At 59.8% G+C, this 21,136-nt stretch overlaps 2 protein-coding genes across 4 annotated transcripts in view; one reads left to right on the top strand and one right to left on the bottom strand.

Moving 5' to 3' along the window:
- On the top strand, window positions 1-12,118 carry Plin4 (perilipin 4). Of its 2 annotated transcripts, none has more exons than XM_071603745.1 (7): window positions 1-542; window positions 893-1,040; window positions 1,798-1,874; window positions 3,681-7,626; window positions 7,717-7,904; window positions 8,977-9,063; window positions 9,136-12,118. In XM_071603745.1, exons 1-7 carry the CDS (start codon window positions 492-494, stop codon window positions 9,463-9,465), a joined length of 4,827 nt encoding a protein of 1,608 aa, XP_071459846.1. In that variant the 5' UTR covers window positions 1-491; the 3' UTR covers window positions 9,466-12,118. The 2 variants fall into 2 exon arrangements, with proteins under 2 accessions (XP_071459846.1, XP_027808153.2); XM_027952352.2 differs by having other exon boundaries at window positions 2-542; window positions 1,813-1,874.
- Hdgfl2 (HDGF like 2) overlaps window positions 12,088-21,136 on the bottom strand; it is a 23,368-nt gene continuing 14,319 nt past the window's right edge. The window contains exons 5-16 of one of the 2 annotated variants that reach the window (XM_027952656.2): window positions 19,396-19,509; window positions 19,232-19,303; window positions 18,268-18,427; window positions 18,048-18,123; window positions 17,574-17,886; window positions 16,362-16,465; window positions 15,122-15,195; window positions 14,786-14,856; window positions 14,330-14,431; window positions 13,934-14,147; window positions 13,008-13,137; window positions 12,088-12,402 (exon numbers count right to left, since the gene is read on the bottom strand). In XM_027952656.2, the coding sequence (XP_027808457.2) occupies window positions 12,306-12,402; window positions 13,008-13,137; window positions 13,934-14,147; window positions 14,330-14,431; window positions 14,786-14,856; window positions 15,122-15,195; window positions 16,362-16,465; window positions 17,574-17,886; window positions 18,048-18,123; window positions 18,268-18,427; window positions 19,232-19,303; window positions 19,396-19,509 (1,527 nt within the window). In that variant the 3' untranslated portion in view covers window positions 12,088-12,305. Of the gene's footprint in view, window positions 12,406-13,007; window positions 13,138-13,933; window positions 14,148-14,329; window positions 14,432-14,785; window positions 14,857-15,121; window positions 15,196-16,361; window positions 16,466-17,573; window positions 17,887-18,047; window positions 18,124-18,267; window positions 18,428-19,231; window positions 19,304-19,395; window positions 19,510-21,136 lie in introns of both variants that reach the window. The other variant, XM_027952655.3, reaches the window with a different exon arrangement.

Genomic DNA, 21,136 nt, shown 5'->3' on the forward strand with positions numbered 1-21,136 from the left:
AAGGTGTCCCGGGGGGCAGGACCTGAGCTGTGTCCATCTGGTGGGTGGAAATGGAGGCAGAGGGCAGGCAGGGGTTCCCTGGGGCCTGGGAGGGGAGCCCAGTGGCCCCTGAGGCACTTGGCCTGGTGCAGGCAGGGGCCATGGGCACAGTCACCATCCTGTGCTGAGAGCAGGGGAAAGGTGCTGGGCCCTGAGCCCACGCCGGGCCCACAGGCAGGCATGTGACTGCCCCCCCCAGTCCCACTGGCCGCCTGCCTCTGCTGGCCCGGCAGCACCCGCCCCAGACCCTATAAGGCCTGGGAACAGGGAGCTCAGGCAGCTGCCAGCTGCAGCCTGTCACCCCGTGGGAGCCTCGCGCACTTAGGTCGGCCGCTTCCTGCGCCGAGACCCGGGCTGCAGGTGGGCGCAGGAGCTGCCGGACCACTCAGCAGGGCCACGAGGACCCTGTTCCCGCTCCTTCTCTGTCCCTTCTAGCTGTGGAGACCATCACCATGTCTGCTGCAGAGGAAGGGAGACAGGACCCCCCCAAGTCCAAGGGCAAGGTAAGGGGGGGCACATCCTGCCTGGCCTGGGGACTCCAGCCTCCAAGGTGTCCTCGGCTCCGGGCAAGACCCCCGTGGGGCGGGAGGGCTGGAGAAGCCTGAGGGCGTCACAGCCTCCAATGCCTTCCCCATGGCGTGACCCAGGCGAGCCCCGCCCCACCGGCCTCAGTTTCCCCGTCTGTGCAAGGGCAGCAGCAAGCAGTGGCCTTGGCATTCTGGTGGCCAAGTCCTCTCCGTCCACGGGGCAGGCTGTGTCTGCCGGCTGCTGCGTAGACGTCCAAGGTCACTGGAGCAAATGCGGGGTGGGGCTGGGGGTCCCCGGGCCGAGCTCACGCTGCCCCACCCCGCAGACCCTGAGCAGCTTCTTCGGGTCCCTGCCTGGCTTCAGTTCCGCCCGCAACCTGGTGGCCAGCGCCCAGGGCTCCGGCAGACAGAGCCGGCCAGCAGCCAGCACTACAGGCGCCCCTGCCCCTGAGGCCACCCAGCCTCAGGCTCAGGGTGAGTGGACGGTGGTGGGGTGGGGGCCTGAGTGGGCCCAGACAGAGGGAGCCCCCAAAGGCACTGCTGAGTCCCAGACCCCACAGGCAGCCTGACAGGTGTGAGGACGGGAAGCGAGCTGGCCGTGGGGGCACAGACGGCGTGGGGACAGCATGCTCTCGCAGGCCCCACGCTCTGGGCTCCCACCCGGCTGCTGGTGTCCTGTGGGAAAGGCCGGGGGCTCTGCCCATCTGAGCTCCTGGAGGACTGCGATCCTGGCTCCCAGAGAGGGCAGCAGCTTCCCTGGGGCCACACAGCCTGGGTCTCCTTGTCCCAAGAGTCAGCTGGGACACTCTGGGCAGGCCCAGGACACGCAGAGCAGCTGCTGAGGGAACCCAGGGCTGGGGCGATTACCAGGGCTGGGCCTCGCTCTGGGCCCAGGGCCCCGGGCAGCTGACTTGTGCCTCACATACCTTGGCCAACAGGCAGCTGGCAGCTGCCAGGGGCGGGGCAGGGGCGGCCAGGGCTGTGTGGGCCAGGGGCTGGGCTGGGGCCAGCTGAGGACCCCACCGAGTCCTGCTCCAGGGCAGTGCACTGCAGGGGGGCAGGGAGACCCTGCAGGGGTCAGTGCCTGAGCCTGGCTGGACCCTCGATGTCACCTCCTGCTGTCCCTGGCCGGATGGCTGGGACACCCCTGACCTTTTGGGCTGTGCTGGGAAATTATGCAACAGGCTCCAGGGCAGCTGATCCCAACGGTGTCCCACACCCTTCCTGACAGCTTCTGTCCCCGCAGTGGCCACGGAGCCAGCACAGGTACCCAGGGGTACAGAGGGACTGCCGCAGCCTCCAGAAAAGGTGAGAAGGGCGGGCGGGCTGAAGCCTTCGGGCCTCTTCTGGGTGTCCCATTTCTGCCACCTAGGACGGGGAGGAGGCAGGCACGCCCCTGCGGGTCCTGCTGGGGGATCCGCATGGACCCCTCCCCTCTGGGCTGTCTCCACGCCTGCAGAACGGGCACGGGCTCCACCCGGCATGCAGCCAAACAGCACCATGCTCTGTGCTCACCAGGCTGAGTCCTCCACCGCCCCTCAGGGAAGGCAGCACAGAGGTGCTGAGCCACCCGCAGGTCACACAACAGGGTGTGGCAGGCCGTGGTCTGGACCTTTGGCAGTCACAAGCTCAATAACCCATGCCACCTCACCATCATCCTAGAAAGGGGGTCCACTGTGGTATCAGAGTCCCTGAGGCCTGGCCAAGCTGAAAGTCACAGCAGGACAGCAAAGCCCTGGCACCAATCTCCCCAGCACAGGTCCCCAGTCTAGAGCTTTCATCTGCCAGATCCGGGGACCTCAGAGGGCCAAGAAGTGCTGGGCTCACCCCTGAAGGCTCTTGAGCCCCAGTCCAAACACACCTGGCAGCCGGGCATGGGGGCCACACCTGTAATCCCAGGGGCTTGGGAGGTTGAGGCAGGAGGATCGCGAGTTCAGAGCCGGCCTCAGCAACTCAGGGAGGCCCTGTCTCTAAATATGAAAGGGGCTGGGGATGTGGCTCAGTGGTAAGTGGCCCTGGGTTCATTCTCTGGCAGCAAAAACAAACAAAACATACACTCAGCAGCAGAGGCCACACCCCTCTGCATCAATTGAGCACCTACTGTGTTCCAAGGGTTAAGGTGCCCTGATTCACCTTCACCTTTCCTGAAGGAGATGCCATTGTAATCACCATTTTTCGGGCTCAGAGAAGGACTGTGGCTTGTCTCAGGTCACATCTCGAGTACAGGAGAGAGCTAACTCAAACCCAGCTGTTTCAGAGCCAAGGTGGGCACCTGAGCTAACCGTGGGCAGAGCCAAGTGTGGAGAAGAGAATGTCAGCTTCTCAAGCCTAGTAACCATGGAAACCGGGGCCAGCTCCTTCCCTGCAGTGCAGCCGTCTTGGCCTTGCAGGGTGCTGAGCAGGATCCCTGGCCTCTATCCCCGCCAGGCCAGCACACCCGAGTCATGACACCACAAGTGTCCCAGAAGGCAGGACCTCCCCAGTTGAGACCTGTTGAAGTAAAAAGCGCATGCTTGGGCTAGGTGCAGTGGCACACACCTGTCATCCCAGCAGCTCAGGAGGCTGAGGTAGGAGGATTGGGAGTCCAAAGGCAGCTTCAGCAAAAGCAAGGCACTAAGCAACTCAGTGAGACCCTGTCTCTAAAATGCCAAAAGGACTGGGGATGGGGCTCAGTGGTTGAGAGCCCCTGAGTTCAATCCCTGATACCCAAAACACAAACAAACAAAACCCCCCAAACCAATCTGCCTTCTCCACTGCTGCTGGGAAGCCAGGCTTGAAATCTGCCAGAGAATACAACAGGTGACCACAGCACAGGGACCTTCGTGACATGGCTGAGCCTGAGGCCTGGGACCCTGGCGAGTATGCAAGAGCCACCAGTGGGGACTCTATTGAATGGGGCGTTGGGAATAACTGGAAAAGAACTTTGGGCGCACTGTGACACCGGCTCACGAGCGTGCCCTGGGACGCCGGGGCCAACATGGCTGACAAAGAGACGGTGTGTCCGGTGGGATGGGGCAGTGTTTCCAGGGAGCAGGGCCTGCTGCCAAGGGAGGATGGTGAGCTCTGGGGTGCAGCACCCCCACTCTGCTGACCACTTGTGTTCTTTCTTTTCAGCTGATGTCAGAGGCCAAAGCCCTGGCATGCTCCCAGATGACCAGAACCAAGGGGGCCATCTCCTCTGGAGTGGCCAGTGTGATGGATGCAGCTAAGGGCGTGGTCCAGGGAGGCCTGGACACCACACAGTCAGCACTCACGGGCACCAAAGAGGTGCTCTCCAGCGGGGTCATGGGGGCAGTAGACATGGCCAAAGGGGCTGTCCAGGGAGGCCTGGACACTTCAAAGGCCGTGGTCATTGGCACCAAGGACACAGTGACCAGTGGGCTCACTGGGGCAGTGAATGTGGCCAAAGGAACTGTCCAGACCGGCATGGACACCACCAAGAACGTGCTGATGGGCACCAAGGACACTGTATGTAGCGGGGTGACAGGGGCCATGAACGTGGCCAAAGGAGCTGTCCAAGGGGGCCTGGACACGTCAAAAGCTGTCCTCACAGGCACCAAAAATACAGTGACATCTGGACTCACCGGAGCAGTGAATGTGGCCAAAGGAACTGTCCAGACCGGCATGGACACCAGCAAGAACGTGCTGACCGGCACCAAGGACACTGTATGTAGCGGGGTGACAGGGGCCATGAACGTGGCCAAAGGAGCTGTCCAAGGGGGCCTGGACACGTCAAAAGCTGTCCTGACAGGCACCAAAAACGCAGTGTCCACAGGGGTCATGGGCTCTATGAATGTGGCCAAAGGGGCCATACAAACTGGACTGAGCACGACCCAGAATATCGCCACAGGCACCAAGGACACCGTCTGCAGTGGGGTGACCAGTGCCGTGAACGTGGCCAAAGGAGCTGTCCAGGGGGGCGTGGACACCACGAAGTCTGTGGTCCTGGGCACCAAAGACACTGTGTCCGCGGGGCTCACAGGAGCAGTCAACGTGGCCAAGGGGGCCGTCCAGACTGGACTGGACACCAGCAAGACCGTGCTGACTGGCACCAAGGACACAGTGTCCACTGGGCTCATGGGGGCAGTGAATGTGGCCAAAGGAGCTGTCCAGGGGGGCCTAGACACGTCAAAAGCTGTCCTCACAGGCACCAAAAATACAGTGACATCTGGACTCACCGGGGCAGTGAATGTGGCCAAAGGAACTGTCCAGACCGGCATGGACACCAGCAAGACCGTGCTGACGGGCACCAAGGACACAGTGTCCACTGGGGTCATGGGGGCAGTGAATGTGGCCAAAGGAACCGTCCAGACTGGTGTGGACACCACCAAGAACGTGCTGATGGGCACCAAGGACACCATTTGTGGTGGAGTCACTGGGGCCATGAACATGGCCAAAGGAGCTGTCCAGGGGGGCCTGGACACGTCAAAAGCTGTCCTGACAGGCACCAAAAATACAGTGACATCTGGACTCACCGGGGCAGTGAATGTGGCCAAAGGAACTGTCCAGACCGGCATGGACACCACCAAGACCGTGCTGACGGGCACCAAGGACACTCTATGTAGCGGGGTGACGGGGGCTGTGAATGTGGCCAAAGGGGTAGTCCAGGGGGGCCTGGACACCACCAAGACCGTGCTGACGGGCACCAAGGACACAGTGTCCACTGGGCTCATGGGGGCAGTGAATGTGGCCAAAGAAACTGTCCAGACCGGCATGGACACCACCAAGACCATGCTGACCGGCACCAAGGACACTGTCTGCAGTGGGGTGACAGGGGCCATGAATGTGGCCAAAGGAGCTGTCCAGGGGGGCGTGGACACCACGAAGTCTGTGGTCCTGGGCACCAAAGACACTGTGTCCGCGGGGCTCACAGGAGCAGTCAACGTGGCCAAGGGGGCCGTCCAGACTGGACTGGACACCAGCAAGACCGTGCTGACTGGCACCAAGGACACAGTGTCCACTGGGCTCATGGGGGCAGTGAATGTGGCCAAAGGAGCTGTCCAGGGGGGCCTGGACACGTCAAAAGCTGTCCTCACAGGCACCAAAAATACAGTGACATCTGGACTCACCGGGGCAGTGAATGTGGCCAAAGGAACTGTCCAGACTGGCGTGGACACCACCAAGACCGTGCTGACGGGCACCAAGGACACCGTTTATGGTGGAGTCACTGGGGCCATGAACGTGGCCAAAGGAGCTGTCCAGGGGGGCCTGGACACAACAAAAGCTGTCCTCACGGGCACCAAAGACACTGTGTCCACGGGGCTCACAGGAGCAGTCAACGTGGCCAAGGGGGCCGTCCAGACTGGACTTGACACCACCAAGACAGTGCTGTCGGGCACCAAGGACACAGTGTCCACTGGGCTCATTGGGGCCGTGAACGTGGCCAAAGGAGCTGTCCAAGGGGGCCTGGACACGTCAAAAGCTGTCCTGACAGGCACCCAAAACGCGGTGTCCACAGGGGTCATGGGCTCTATGAATGTGGCCAAAGGGGCCATACAAACTGGACTGAGCACGACCCAGAATATCGCCACAGGCACCAAGGATACCGTCTGCAGTGGGGTGACGGGGGCCATGAACGTGGCCAAAGGAGCTGTCCAGGGGGGTGTGGACACCACGAAGTCTGTGGTCCTGGGCACCAAAGACACTGTGTCCGCGGGGCTCACAGGAGCAGTCAACGTGGCCAAGGGGGCCGTCCAGACTGGACTGGACACCAGCAAGACCGTGCTGACTGGCACCAAGGACACAGTGTCCACTGGGCTCATGGGGGCAGTGAATGTGGCCAAAGGAGCTGTCCAGGGGGGCCTGGACACGTCAAAAGCTGTCCTCACAGGCACCAAAAATACAGTGACATCTGGACTCACCGGGGCAGTGAATGTGGCCAAAGGAACTGTCCAGACCGGCATGGACACCAGCAAGACTGTGCTGACGGGCACCAAGGACACTCTATGTAGCGGGGTGACAGGGGCTGTGACTGTGGCCAAAGGGGTAGTCCAAGGGGGCCTGGACACCAGCAAGACCGTGCTGACTGGCACCAAAGACGCAGTGTCCACTGGGGTCACTGGGGCAGTGAATGTGGCCAAAGGAACTGTCCAGACTGGACTGGACACCACCAAGAACGTGCTGATGGGCACCAAGGACACTGTCTGCAGTGGGGTGATGGGGGCGATGGATGTGGCCAAAGGAGCTGTCCAGGGGGGCCTGGACACATCAAAAGCTGTCCTCACAGGCACGAAAAATACAGTGACATCTGGACTTACCGGGGCAGTGAATGTGGCCAAAGGAACTGTCCAGGGGGGCCTGGACACCACCAAGACCATGCTGACGGGCATCAAGGACACCGTCTGCAGTGGGGTGACCGGGGCCATGACTGTGTCCAAAGGGGTAGTTCAGGGGGGCCTGGACTCCACGAAATCTGTGGTCCTGGGTGCGAAGGACACTGTGTCCACCGGGCTCACAGGAGCAGCCAATGTGGCCAAAGGCACTGTTGAGGCTGGCATGAGCTTCGCCAAATCCACGCTGCCCGGCACCAACGACACCGTCTATGGTGAGGTCACCCATGTGGTCAGCCTGGCCCAAGGAGCCATGCAGGGGGCCCTGGACCCCAGCACCACTGCACTGACCAGCACTGCGGAAGCTGGTCTTGCTGGGCTGGCCAGGGCAGGGAATGCGGCCTCGGGTGCTGCCCACACCAGTCTCAGCAGTAGCCGAAGCTGGTGTCCTGAGGCCCAGGCCGAGGGCTGGGGTGGACCTGTTAGCTACAGCGCTACAGACCCAGTTGGCCAGCAGACCGCTCTGACCCCCACAGAGGCCCTGTCCTCCAGGGTCTTCAACCTCCCAGATCCCCCTGGAGCTGGCTGGGAGCCTACTGGGGAAGCCACAGGTGTCACCACGGCCCTGATGCCTGATGTCACGGACCTCACCCACGGGGCCCTGAGCGAGGCGGCGGCGGGGCAGCAGAGGGCCTCAGCTGTGTGCCAAGGAACCACTGGCTTCGCCACGCTCCGAGACGAGCTGGAGGGGCTGGGGGAGATCTTCCACCCCATGAGCTCCGAGGAGCAAGGTGAGTGGGGCCACGGGAGGGCTGTCCCCCTGTCCCGGGCGCCCAGCCACCCTGCAGGGCGGTCTGGGCTGAAGGCTTCTTCCCCTCCAGCTCAGCTGGCGGCCTCCGGGCCGGGGCCCCGGGTGCTCTCGGCCGACCAGGGAAGCTACTTTGTCCGCCTCAGTGACCTGGCCCCGGGCCTCCGCCAGCGGGCTTTTGAACATGCCTTGAGCCACCTGCAGCACAACCAGTTCCAAGCCAGGGACACGCTGGCTCAGCTCCAGGACTCCTTCCAGGTGGTAAGAGACTCCCCCTCCTGGGCCCCCTGCCCCCAGACCCCTCAAATGCCCCTGTGGCAAGGCATCCAACGGGGCCTCAGCACTAGGCCCAGGCCGTGCTGTGCAGAGAGCAGGTGGCGGGGTGTCCCTCTGAGGCATGTTCTGGCCAACAAGGTGGCAGTGTGAAAGCCTGGAGAGGACAGAGCCAGCAGGACAGCAACCTGGGTGGGCACGTGCCAGGAGCTGGGCACGGTGGTGCAGTGGGAAGCTGGGAGGGGCGCCACAGGCTGGTACAGCTGGGCTCGGGGTGTACTGCAAACGTGGAGCACCCAAAGGTGTGTGGGTGAGGACGGAAGGCCCTGGTGACGACAGGAGGAAAGCAGGGTGCTTGGCAGCTGGGGACTAAACCCTGAGACTGGCTTTGGCCCTGGAGGCTTCTGCAGGAGCAGCAGGCTCAGTCTCACTGCAGGGAAGGCTGGAGGGAAGGCCCTGTGCGGGACAGGACGACGGGTCCTGGGAGGGCCGGGTGTATGTGCTGGGGACACAGTGACCAACAGTGAGGTAAGAAACACCCAGTGAAGGACAGTGATGGACAGTTAGTGACAGGAAGGGACAGAGCCACTTCCCGCAGTGGGCAGGGAGGGCTCACCCAAGAGGCAGCCTGGAGGAGTATGCCAGGGCTGAGTGGGCAGCACATGTCAAGGCCCTGAGGCCAGAGCATGCTGGGAGGGATCAAGGGACAGATAGGAACCTGAGTGACCCCTGCAGAGAGAATGATGGGGTGTTGGTGGGGATAAGGCCATAGATGTCCCTGAGGCTAGACCACACGGGCCCAGTGAGGACTTGGGTTTTACCTGAACAACGATGGGAAGCCATGTAGGGTCCTGGGCTGAGCATGCCATGATCCCACTGGCAGTCCACCTGAGCACCTCAGGGGATGGGACTGTGTCCTCAACACAGAGGAGCCCACTGCTCATGGCCTTCCTGCCAGGCCATGGGGAAGGTCTGGTTGTGAGACTCTAAGGCCAGCACCCTATGAACGTCCCCAGTCCCGGCCAAGGCACCATCATGTCCCCAGCACGTCTCTTTCCAGATTGAGAAGGCCATGAAGACTCCACAAGGACAGCTGTGCCTGGACCGGGGATCGAGTGCCAGAGCAGAAGATCTGGGTCCCCAAGAGGTGTGTCTGGTACTGGGTGGACCACCCCCAGCCTGGTCCTGGGTCCACTCACCGTGCTCCTTCCTCCCACAGGCGCAGGACACAGCAGTTCTGTCCAGGGTGTGCACCCTCCTCAGGCAGCTGCACACAGCCTCCAGTGGTCTGGCCTCCAGCCTCCAGGGCCTGCCGGCCGGGCTCCAACAGCAGGTCGGGCAGGTGCGGCACAGCCTCTGTGAGCTCTACGGCATCGTGTCCTCGGCTGGGTCCGTTGGGGAGCTGCCAGCCGAGCGCCTGGCCCAGAGCCGAGCAGGAGTGAGCCAGGCATGGCAGGGGCTGGACCAGGTGCTGGATGGCCTGCAGCACAGCCCCCCGCTTGGCTGGCTGGTGGGGCCCTTCGCCTTGGCCCCTGGTGGGCAGCCATAGGCATCTGCAGACCAGAGCGCAGGCGTCTCCTACTGCTTGCACTGCCCAGGGAGCCACACTCAGAGCCTCCTCCTGGCCCCAAATCCAGCTCTGGTCCCTCAGAGCCCTGGGCCCTGCAGGCTAGAGCTGGCAGACACAGGAGCCATAGGGCACGTGACTGTCTGGGTTCAGCCACCATGCTCCAGGGCCTAGGCCTATGTCCCCACTCCTTTCTCCCCTCTCCTGACCTAGGAGCTGGGCTCGCTCAGACCGCTGACCAGGGCCCCGCCTGAAACCCTTCAGTGAGCAAGTCAATTAGGAGAATGGAAACGCGCCCAGTGTAAGGTGCGCTCCACTTGCCCCACTGCAGACTCCTTATCTTTAGGGGGCTCTTCTAGGCCCTCAATGTGGCTCCACAGCTATCGTCTTACGGGTGGCTCCCACGACCACCTGGCTCTGAAAGCAATCCCAAAGCCCTGAGCAACCTCACTGTCTTTTTTTCTCATTTGGTACCAGGGATTGAACCATTGAACCAAGGGACACTTAACCACTGAACCACATCCCCAGCCTCTTTTTTATATTTTATTTAGAGACAGGGTCTCACTGAGTTCCTTAGGGCCTCACTAACTTGCAGAGGCTGGCGCTGGCTTTGAACTTGTGATCTTCCTGCCTCAGCCTCCTGAGCTGCTGGGATTACAGGTGTGGCCACCATACCCGACCCACATGGTCCCCCAACCCAGTACTAGGTATGGAACCCAAGACCTCCCACATGCCAGAGAAGTGCCCCACCGCTAAGCTCCGCTCACAGTCCTTTTATTTTGAGATAGGGTCTTGCTAAGTTGTCCTGGCTGGCCTTGAACTTAAGATCTTCCTGCCTCAGCCTCCTACCTAGGCGACAGGTGCACCCCCATACCTCATACGTAAGGTGTCTTGAGAACCTTGCTCCCTTGTTGCAGAATTGTGTTAGAATACCATGGCCACCCTGAGGCAGACACTCACCACCTCTGCTAGCACCCAGTGAGGCTGAGAAAGGGCTTCCTGAGGACAAAGCTGCTGCCAGCCAGCAGAGTCACCTCCACAGCTCTGCACTAGCTTGGCTGCTGGGTGAGGGAAGTGACGAACCAAGCTACTTCCTGTCTCTGGCCACTTACCCACAGTCCTACCCACAGTCCTCTGGTCCTTGAGGAGGCAGGGCTGAGGCAGCCAAGCAAAAGTGTGAGCAGAAGGGACGGAGCCTGACAGAGCCTGCTCAGCATGCTTTGAGATCTGGGTTAGGCCAAGGCCTGCCTGGGTGATAACTATGGAGACCCCTTCTTCCCTAGCCATACTCCCCTTGATCTTCAGGGGGACCCTGAGAGGGGGATGAGGACATTGGAGCTGCATCGATCAGAAAAACTGACAGGTGACCAACCAGCCCGCTTTCCAGTTCTAACCCTCTCCTCTCCTTGCCCCGAGTGCCCAGAGATGGGGACACTCAGGGTGTCCATGAGCCAGGAGCTTCCTTGCTGCTGGGCCCCACTCACTGCTACAGCGGGGAGCAGCTGCCTCATGGAAAGCCAGCGACCAGAGACCTGCTCGGCCGCCCTTCCCAGAACCCTGTAGCACAGTGATGACCATGCTACATGGAAACTTGCATCTCTTTTTTAAGCACCATCTTCTCTGAAAAGGACCCGGGTCCTTTGAGCTCCAGCAGGTGCAGGATGGGTGAGCTGCTTCGCCCAAGGGTCACCGTGGATGCCTGGAGTAGTGCAGGGCCAGGTCACATCAGCTTAGCTCTAAGCTGGAGAAGCTGTGCCTCAGATGACAGGGCTACTCTTGAGTGCCCAGCCAGCTCTGCAAGGCTCCTTCTGACTGTGCCACATGCAGTCACTAGATGGCGGGGCCAGGACATCAGGTCTATCCAAACCAAACCTGGGTCTGAGGCTCAGGAGTTCCTCCCTGGAGACCACACCTACTTCCCATCTGGATAGGGGAACTTGGTCATCACAGGCAGGGGACAAACACGGGAAGCCACTGTTGAAAGAACTACCAAGTAACAGGTGTCCTCTCTAAATCCATATAGCAGAGTCATGAGGTGGGGTCACCCTCTTGCACTCGTGAGGAAGGCCACATGCCAAGCTCACAGGAGCTGGCAATGCAGTTGGCACGAGCGGGGAGGCCCACAGCAAGGCTCACGCGGGGTAAAAGCTCAGTAGAGGAGACAACTGCAGCACCCCTGTAGGCCCAAATGCCTGGGGGCGCTGAAGCCTCCTACAGCCTAGGGGCAACAGACACACTAGAGTCAGGTCACATAAGCTGGGACATTCAGGGAAGGTGTACTCTGCACTCTGCCCTCTGAGCCACCTCTGTTCCTGCTTGGCCTGCCCACACCAGGCTGCCAAAGGCAGGAAGAGCCACCCCGCAGCCTCTGTCTGAGCTGTGAAGTTCCGAGCCTTGTTTCTCCTCCTCTCATGGAGGCCCTGCTCCGTCCAGCCTCCTTTGCCACTAGCACCACGGGGCCTGAGGTACTGCGAGGACAGTCACTCTCACTACTCATGGTGGCCCAGTAGCTTGACCCTCTGTCCCCTAAGGGCCTCTGACAGCTGCAAACTGCTCCCTGGCCCTGGGCTCCGCTTCACCCACCAGTGATGCTGGAAAACCAAGTCAATAAAAGCAATCTTTTTTCATTAAAAAACCCTTTATAGTCATTTCATGTCGGTCAGAAATCACAGAAATTAGGCAGAAAAAAACCCAAGGAGACAAATACAAACAGCACAGCGTTTCCCCAAAAGTTCTCTGCTCTCATGGGAGGCTGGGAAAGAGACGGGGCAGGCCTAGGACTCTACTGTGGCTGAGCTGGGCCAAAGCCAGGGCTGCCGGGCTCAGCTCTCCTCGTCCAGGGACTCCGAGTCCAGCTGCGCCCTCTCGTGCTCCTGCTCCTCGCTCCCAGGCCTGTCCAGATCGGGGCCCTCCCGTAGGCTGCTGGTGGGGCACAGCAAAGGTGGCACGTGAGGCTGCACTGGCCCTGTCCCTACCTCTGGAGCTGTCAGGCAGGGCCAGTCCTGAGGAAGAGCTGGTCCTGGCCCCAGGTTCTCGGGCACTGCCTTGCTCTCCTCTCCTGCCCCGCCCACTGCTAGGCAACTGTGAGCACCAGGAGCACAGCGCCCACCTGCTGTGGACGTGCCGCGTGGGAGGCGGATGGGCCAGCAGAGAGCAGGGCTGGGTGAGTGGGCACTGAACTAACCAGCCTCACCTGCCAGACACAGCCCGTGGCCTCAGCCCTGGCTGCAGGCGGGGACTGGTGTTCACAAACTGTGCCTGCCTGTCCCACGGGGTCGGCAAAATAGCACCTGCCCAGGCAGCTCAAAGCCCTGGAGCTGCCCGAGGGGGGGCACTGTTGGCCAGTGCCAGCCAGGTGGACCAAAGGCTAGCTGCAAATTTGTGACAGGGGACCAAAGTGGAGGGAACATCCCTGGGACTCTTCCCAGCAAGACCAGGTCCATCAAGAACCAGTGATAAGATAGTGGGGTACACTGCCCATTGCCTCCTCCCACAAAGGCTCCCCTCTTGCAGGTGACACTCACTTGTTGTGCAGATCTTCAGAGGAGCCACGTCTCAGGCCCTCCTCAGAGTCCTGCCCGTCCTCCTGCTCCTTGTCCTCCACATTCTCCCCTTTCTGGGACATGGCCTCACCATTCACAGGCGCTGAGAGACCTGGAGGACAGAGGGCCATGGCACACTGCTGGACTAGGTCTGGGATTCCCTTACCCTTTTTGTCCAGAGTCGGCTTTGAGTCAATATGCTGAAGGACGGTGAAGGACAGTCGACCCTCCTCAAAGGGTCACCCACGAGGTGGTAGCTGGGTGAGTCACTACTACAGCCAGCTCCACGCCCACAGGGCACCAGTCTTAAGAGAGGGGGGCCGCAAGTGACAACAGGGAAGAGCACATCTCAGCCTGACATATAAATAAAGAGCAGCCTCAGGGCTGTCCTGAATGGCCTTCAGCTAAGCCACTGGTATGACCTGAGCACCTACATTGGGACCACCTGACCCTGGCCACCCTACGAATCCCTCTGTGCTCTCAATGTCTCTAGCCTCCTCAGCCACCTGGGGCCCAGCAAGCTAGGCTGAGGCCTCGCACCCACACTGCCACAGCTGCCTTTCTGGGAACTCCCAGCTCCTGGCCTCACACACGCTTGGATCCCAGGGGCATGTGTGGCCCCCAGGCATCTGGGCTCTGGGCCCACAAGCAGCACAGGCACCTGCTATCACGAGCAGGCACTGTCAAGGCCTCAAGGCCACCTGCACTCTGTCTGGCACTCAGCAGAGCCAGAACACCCTTTGCCAACTATGCCGGGATGGAACCAGGTCTGCAGATGCTACCAACAGGAACACCCACTCCAGACAGTCTGGGGAAGAGAGCAGAGCTGGGTTCCCACCCAAAATATCCTGCAAGCACTGCTCCTCTGGCCAGGAGACCAAGGTTCAGAGGCCCATCCCACCCCTCACCGGTGCTGGGCTCCTCCTCCACCTTCTCCTTGGGGGCCTCTTCCCCAGCCAGCTTCTCCTCAGCCTTCTCTGCCTCGGCCTTCTCCTTCTCTGTTCCAGTTTTGTTCGCTTTCTGGATCGCCTCAATCTTTGGTCCCAGGACCCGTGACTTGAGCCGAGTATAGACTTCTGCCGCCTTCTCCATCACATCCTTGTTGGCCTTATATCGGCGAATCTGGCCACCAGGAGGCCCCACTTATTGAAGGCAGCTGGCCTTGCCCACCCCAGACCCTCCTCTCCAGTTGAGGCTGCCACCCTCCATGGGGTGCCCACAGCCACCAGCCCACCAGGAACCCCAGCCCAGGCATTCCTGACTGAGCCTGGCCCACTGCAGGCCCATCTCTAGTCCCACCATACCTTCTTCAATGTGGCCACCACATCTGTGTTCTTCTGCAGGATCTGAGAGGTCACCTGCAGGGTCCCTAGTTCTTCCAGTGCATTAAGACACCTCTTCACGTCCTGTCGGATGGGGAGTGAAAAATGGCAGCTCTGGGCAAGAGACATCCTGGCCTCTCTGCAGGGAAGGCTGCATGCTGCAGAGCAGTGCCACTTACTGTGCCACTGGCAGGGACTCAGGACAGGCAGGGATAACCCAGAATCCCACTGTTGGGGATCCTCCTGAGGCGCCCCTGCTGGCGAAGCTAGGCACTGCCCTTGGCAAGGCCATCCCATGAGGGACTCCACCAGTGGGGCCCTGGATTTGCCCAAGCTTCCCAAGAATTCTAAGGAAGCCCTGGATGCAAGTGGCAGAGGGGACCACACGGCTCAGGGAAGTGGCTGTGCTATGATACCATGGCCCCAAGAATGTCTTACCGGGTTGTCAACCTTGAGGGCAAACTTGATCTCACTGTGCAGTTTCTGGAGTTTCTCCTCCACAGAAGGTTCTAGGGCCAGGAAAGACAGCGAGTGGCAGGACTGAGCAGGCCTCCAGGCCAGCTGGGGCAATGCCTCAAGACCCCCAGAGGAGCCAGGGTAGGGGGAGAAGAGGGCAGGGGGCAGCTACGCCCACCCTGCACACGCTCCAGCCCCCGCCTCAGGGGTGCTGAGGACCTGCCTAGCGCCCTCTCGGACCAGAGAACCCCACCTCCATGCACTTGCTCCCATCCCCAGCAGACTCGGGCTGTGAAGCCCAGGCTGCTGGCTCCTCACCTTTCTTCTTCTCCACCTTCCGGTCTAATTGGAACCCTTCGGACCGCTTTCGGGTTCGTTCTACCTTCATGGACCTGTGGAGAGGCACCCCATCATACGGAACCCAGCAAACCATATAGTCCTCCCACCCAAGAACCAGGGCCTGGGGGTGGACCCACCCAAAGGGCAGAAGGAAACCTTTAGGAGGCCCCAGGGGCTGGGTTCAAGGACAGGTCAGAGCTTGTCACTATCTAGCTCCAGGACAGGACCAAGTCAGCTACAGGCTTCAAGCAGACCAAGACCCAGCCCCCTCTATGAGGGCTCTGTGAACCAAGCGGAGCGCTAGAACTCCTCCTCTACCCCTGTGGCAGAGGGCTGGCAGCAACAGAAAGCACTTGAGTTTGATATTCGAACGAAAGCGAGCACGCTTGTCATCCCAGTGACTCGGGAGGCTGGGGCAGGAAGATCATAATTTTGAGGCCAGCCTCAATAACTCAGCAAGACCCTGTGTCAAAATAAAAGACAAGGGGCTGGGGTTGAGGCTCAGTGGTAGAGTGCTCGCCTCGCACGTGTGAGACCCTGGGTTCAATCCTCAGCACCACATAAAAATAAATAAACAAAATAAAGATATTGTGCCCATGTATAACTTAAAAAAATTTTTTTAAATTTCTAAAGTTTAAAAAACCCAAAAAGGACTGGGGCTTGGCTCAGCGGTAGAGCGCCTTGGGTTCATCCCAGTACCAAGGAAAAAAAGCAAGTAAGTCGCACATCACACTCCACGGCACAGCAGTCAGAGGGTCACGCTGGCCGGTTCTCCAGGGCTGTCTGTTCACCAGTGGCTGGAATTCCATTTACAACGTGGGCCAGGGATGGGCTCCACGTCCCTCCCTCAGTGGGTCTCAGAACCACAACTACCAGGCTGGGGCTCGGCTGCTGCCCTTGGCACTGTGGACACTGGCCGTGTCGTTCTCTGGGGGAGGCATCCTGGGCACTGCAGGATGCTGAGCAGCATCCCTGGCCTTCACCTGCTCCATGCCAGGAGCTCCTCCAGTCACGACAGCCACCACTGCCCCCAAGTATCACCCAGGGATACCTAGGACCACAATCCTGGAGCCCTGGCTCCCCCGCAACTTGAACCCTCAAGTGGATTTGGCTCCAGGGCTAAATTCCAAAGCCATGCCTCGATGGGGGAGGAGACCTCCTGGGAGGCGGAGAAGCACGGGGTCCAGGCTGGGGTGAGGCTGGGGGCTGTGGAGCTGACCTGCCTCTGGGCTTCTCCTCAGGCCGCCCTCTCTTCTCCTTCTGGCTGGGTTTCCTCGGGGGGTCTGTACTTTGCGGTTGCAACTTCTTGGTCGCTTTCTTTGCCTACAGCAGCCAGGGCCAGGGGTGGGGTTGGAGCACAGGTGATGGGGCTCATGGTCTCAGACCCCAGACCACCCCATCTAGAGCTGCGGCTCCCCACTCCACGGCCCTTCTCCCTGCCTGCAGCTGGTGGGCAGGTTGACTCCTGATCTCCGGCCCTGAGAGGGCTGAGCAGACTGGGAGTCCAGGGCTCCACCAATGGAGGGGCTGAGCCACATTCCTGCCCAGCAGCTCAGGGTGGGGTGGGGACCCCTCCTCTGCCAGGAGCTGGGTTCCCCTTTGTAAATAAAGGGGGTGATGGAGAGAAGAGGTATTTTGCCAGGTTCCAATAAAGAAAGGAGACCTGGCCTGGGGTTGCCATCATGTGGGGCTCAGGCTATGAGGCCAGCCTGAATTCTGCCAGACTGCCAGTGTCACAAGTTAGAGAGCTTAATAGGACCACAGCCCAAGGCACAGAACAGGCTCACCAGCTGCCACCACTTCTCAGAGCCCTAACTGCTCCCACACCCACCCACAAGCTGTTTGTTCCCTTACAGTGGCCAGAGGGCACGTGTGAACACCTAAAATCAGACCTCTCTCCCCTCTGCCTACAGCCTCCATGGCTCCCACCTCCCTCGGGGTCAAAGGCCAAGTCCTCCCCATGGCTCATAGGTCCCTGTAGGACCTGCCCCATGCCCTTCTTGCCTCCCTCCTTCCTCTTTCCCCCTTGTTCCCTCTGCTCCAGCCAGGAGCCCCTCACTGTGCCTCTAGTATGTGAGGCCTCAGGGCCTTTGCATAGGTGGTAACTGCTGCCTAGAATGCTTTTCTCCCTAGATCCCCTCTCTAAAGTGGAAAAGAGGTTGGGGATATATTTGGTGGTGAGGCCTTGCTGGCATGTGTAAAGCCCAGGGTTCCATCCTAGCACCACAAAAATGGAAACCACTCTCCAGTTTGAGCCTTGGACACCCACGTCACTAGGGCTCTCCGTCAGCTCCCCCAGCCTGGGCTTCCAGGCCCACTCACTGCTTCGGCGCTACCTCCCCGGCAGGTGAAGGAACTGTGCACTAAGGCCACAACAGGGTGAGGGGGACAAGCACAGGCAGCAGCCCCCGCCACCCTCCAGGGCACACACCTCTCTCTCTAGGTCAGCCTCGGGCTCTGAGTCAGAGGAGGACGGGGGTCCGCGGCCCCGGGCCCGGCGGCCACGCTTCCTAAGGGGCTCGTCCTCCGTCCTGAGCTCCTCTCCACTGCTGCCGCCACTGCCCCCACACTCAACGTCCCCGCGCTCCGCACGCTCCCGTCGCCGCTCCTTCTCCTCCTTCTCCTGCTCCCGTAGCCGCCTCAGCTCCTCTTCCTGCTCACGCCTCCGCCGCGCCTCCAGCTCCCGCCGCCGCTCCTCATCCCGACGCTTCCATTCGCTGATGCGGTCCACTTCGTCACTGTCGCTGGGGCAAATGGCATTGGGGCCTCTGGTTCCCTCTGGACTCTGCCCCAGGACCCCAGCCCACCTCACACCTAGATTCTGTCCTAGGTGGACAGAGGACTTGGCCTGAACTCATACTGCCACCCCGAGACTGAGCTACAAGTAACCCTGGCTGACACCTACCTGTCACTGCTGGAGGTGGATGGTGGCCGCTCAGGCTTTGGTTTCCGCCCTCGGGGCTTTGGGGGAGGCTTCTCAACTGTGGAAGAGGGGGAGGGGGTGGTTCGTCCACCATCACTCGCAGGGCTGCTGGGTGAGGAGGACAGGGACGAGAAGCCTGCTCCAGCCCCCTAGCAGAGGCGGCCCAGAGTAGCAGCTGCAGGAGAGCAGGCGTCAGCCCTACCTGGCTTTCTGCCACGTGGAGGCTTCTTGACAGACACATCCGAGTCGGAGGAGGAGGGGGAAGAGGAGGAGGAAGACGCTGACCTCTCCAAGGCTACTGGCTCCTCCTTAGCCCCATCTGAATCTGCTTTGGAGTCTGAGTCAGAGGCTGATGGCACCTTCTGGAAAGTGACAGGGCCAGCCAGGAGGTCAGGAGGCTGAGGGGTGGGATGGGAGGCCAGGTGCACAGGGCAAGGAGAGGCTGAATCTGCCCTGGCCCGCCCCCCATTCAGGGCTCACTCTGAGCATCCCATCACCCCCTAAATCCACCCCCATCTCCACAGTGAAAACACAGGGCCACAGGCAGCCCTGGCATCTTGGGCCACGGCTGGATCCTTCACTTGGGGTAAGGGGGTCTCTCCCCAGGCCTCACTTCCTCACAGGTGACAGGGAGCAGAACAGAGCCCCGGGGTTTGGTGGCAGGATCGTCGTGCAGTCCTACACAGGGGCCACCCAGACAAGCTGCTTCCTTCGGCCTTCGACCGCCCAGCCCCAACACATAGCGCAAGCATACAGGGACGCATCGACACAGCTTTGTACACACTCTGGTACACCGACACACGTTTACAAACACACAACACACTCATGCACAAAAAAAACTCAGTGACACACAAAACATATCCATGGACACACCATCCACACTTATTCATGCTCATATTAGCACAGACACACACACACAATCAGACACAGGAACCCTCGAGGCTGTGTCGTTCCAGAATCCAGTTTTCCAAGCCTGATGGCGGCTTCTCAGCACCTGCTCCTGGTGCAGCATGAGCACGTGGGCGTTCAGAAACCTGCTGCTCTGTGGCACCTGCCTGCAGCCCGGCCCCCTTTCCCACAAGGGCCAAACTCTGCACTGAGGGCAGGGCCTGGCACCGTGACGAGAAGCCCTGGGTGAGCAAGGGAACAAAACCGACAGGGTCTACCTTTTTCTTCCGTCCTCCCAGGGGGCCCCGTCGTGGTGCTCGGACCACGGCTTTCTTCTCGGGGGTGAAGTCCTGGGTGAAGAGACAGGAGCTTCAGGGGCCGTTGCTGACTGGCTCCCTCACAGGCCCCCGAGCCCCCCATCAAGGAGCTGCTGCCTGCTGACCTGGTCACTGGTCTTTGCTGACTCTGATGAGCTCTCCGAGTCCTCTGCAGATGGAGACACACTGGCCTCATCCAGGTCGCTGGAGGCTTTTCGAGCTCGTTTTGAGACTGACATCTGTGAGGGAACAGTCTGGTCATATCAGCGGCTGAGAAACCTGCGATTCCCCACCTGGTCCCTCATAGCTCAGTAGAGGTCAATCCTAGAAGCTTCCACGGGAGTCTTTGAGAATCTAATAAAAACCAGGGATCCAATCTTGAGGACACAATAGTCAGTGAAATGAGCCTGTCACACTAGGTGACACACTGCAGGACTCCACTCACAGGAGTTGTCAGAGGCACGGACACAGGAAGCAGAAGAGAAGGAGCCAGGGGCTGGGAGGGGCTGGGTTTAGTGTTGAGTGGAAGAAGCTTCAGTTTAAGTTGGAAAGTTCTAGAGATGTATGGCAGTGATGGCGCACACCACATGAATGTGCCTGATACCACTGAGTCATACACTTAAGGATGGTTAGTGGGGCCGAGCACAGTGGCGCACACCTGCAATCCCAGAGGCTCAGGAGGCTGAGACAGGAGGATCACAAGTTCAAGGCCCACCTCAGGAACTTTAGTGAGGTCCTAAACAACTCGGCAAAACCCTGCCTCTAAATAAAATATAAAAAAGGGGTGGGAGGGGCTGGGGTGTAGCTCAGGGGCAAAACGTTTGACTCGCATTTGCAAATCCCTGGGTTCAATCCCAGGCACATGCGCGCACACACGCGCACACACATGCACACACGCACACACACACAAAGAATGGTAGTGGAGTGTTACGTGAGCTTCAGGTCAATAAAAAAAAAAAAAATCTTAGATACCGATACAGATAGTCTTCATTCAATTTCAGGGACTTACTGTTCTCTGAAGTCCATGTGAAGAAAACAACTTTAGAATCATACAAAGGATTAACTGAGATAGTAAAGAGAAATGGGCCTTAGAAATCAATCCCTGCCCAGTAAAGACAGCACAGTTTCCCATCAAGACATCTGTTCAGAGTCACGAAGCACTTCTGCTCATTCTGCCACAACCAGAGATGTGCTCATCTTCCTAACAACTGTTGACTACTCTGTGCCCCACCTGAGGCCTCAGCATTAGGGACTAGTTGTGTATCTATGTTTGGTAATAAGGTCTTGAGAGAGGGCACCAAGGTAAGAAGAGGTCACTAGGGTAGGCCTAATGCAGTATGACTGGGTCTCTCTAAGAAGGGGAGACTAGGACACAGACACAAAGGAACAACCATGTCGGGACACATCAGGAAGTCCCCGCCCCACCACACCTTGATTTCAGACTTCTGGCTCTAGGGTTGTGGGAAGTAAGGTCCTACCATTTGAGCTGTTCCAGCTGCAGCACTCCGTTGCGGCAGCCAAGCTAGCACATACATGTACTTGGTGACCCCTAAATGAGAGGTGAAGCCCCTACTCCTGGGTGACTTATATTTTAGTCCAGAGACAGATGTAAATATTAAACAAGACTCTGTTAGAACAAGAAGTCCTGTAAAATAAAAAAGGGCTGGTTGGGGTGCCTGAGATCAGGAGCTCAAAGGTAGATGCTGCTATGAGGCCTGAGGGAGAACACGGGGAACAGAGGCTCGACAGCCCCAGGTGCCAAGGCCTTTGAGATGAGGAGCCTGGCATTTCAGAAGATATGAAGAAGGCCTGGTGGCGGAGCAGGCAGTCAGAGGACAGGGCTCTGGCTGGGGCTGGATCCACAGG

Source organism: Marmota flaviventris, chromosome 1 (assembly GCF_047511675.1).
Source record: "Marmota flaviventris isolate mMarFla1 chromosome 1, mMarFla1.hap1, whole genome shotgun sequence".
Lineage (NCBI taxonomy): Eukaryota > Metazoa > Chordata > Mammalia > Rodentia > Sciuridae > Marmota > Marmota flaviventris.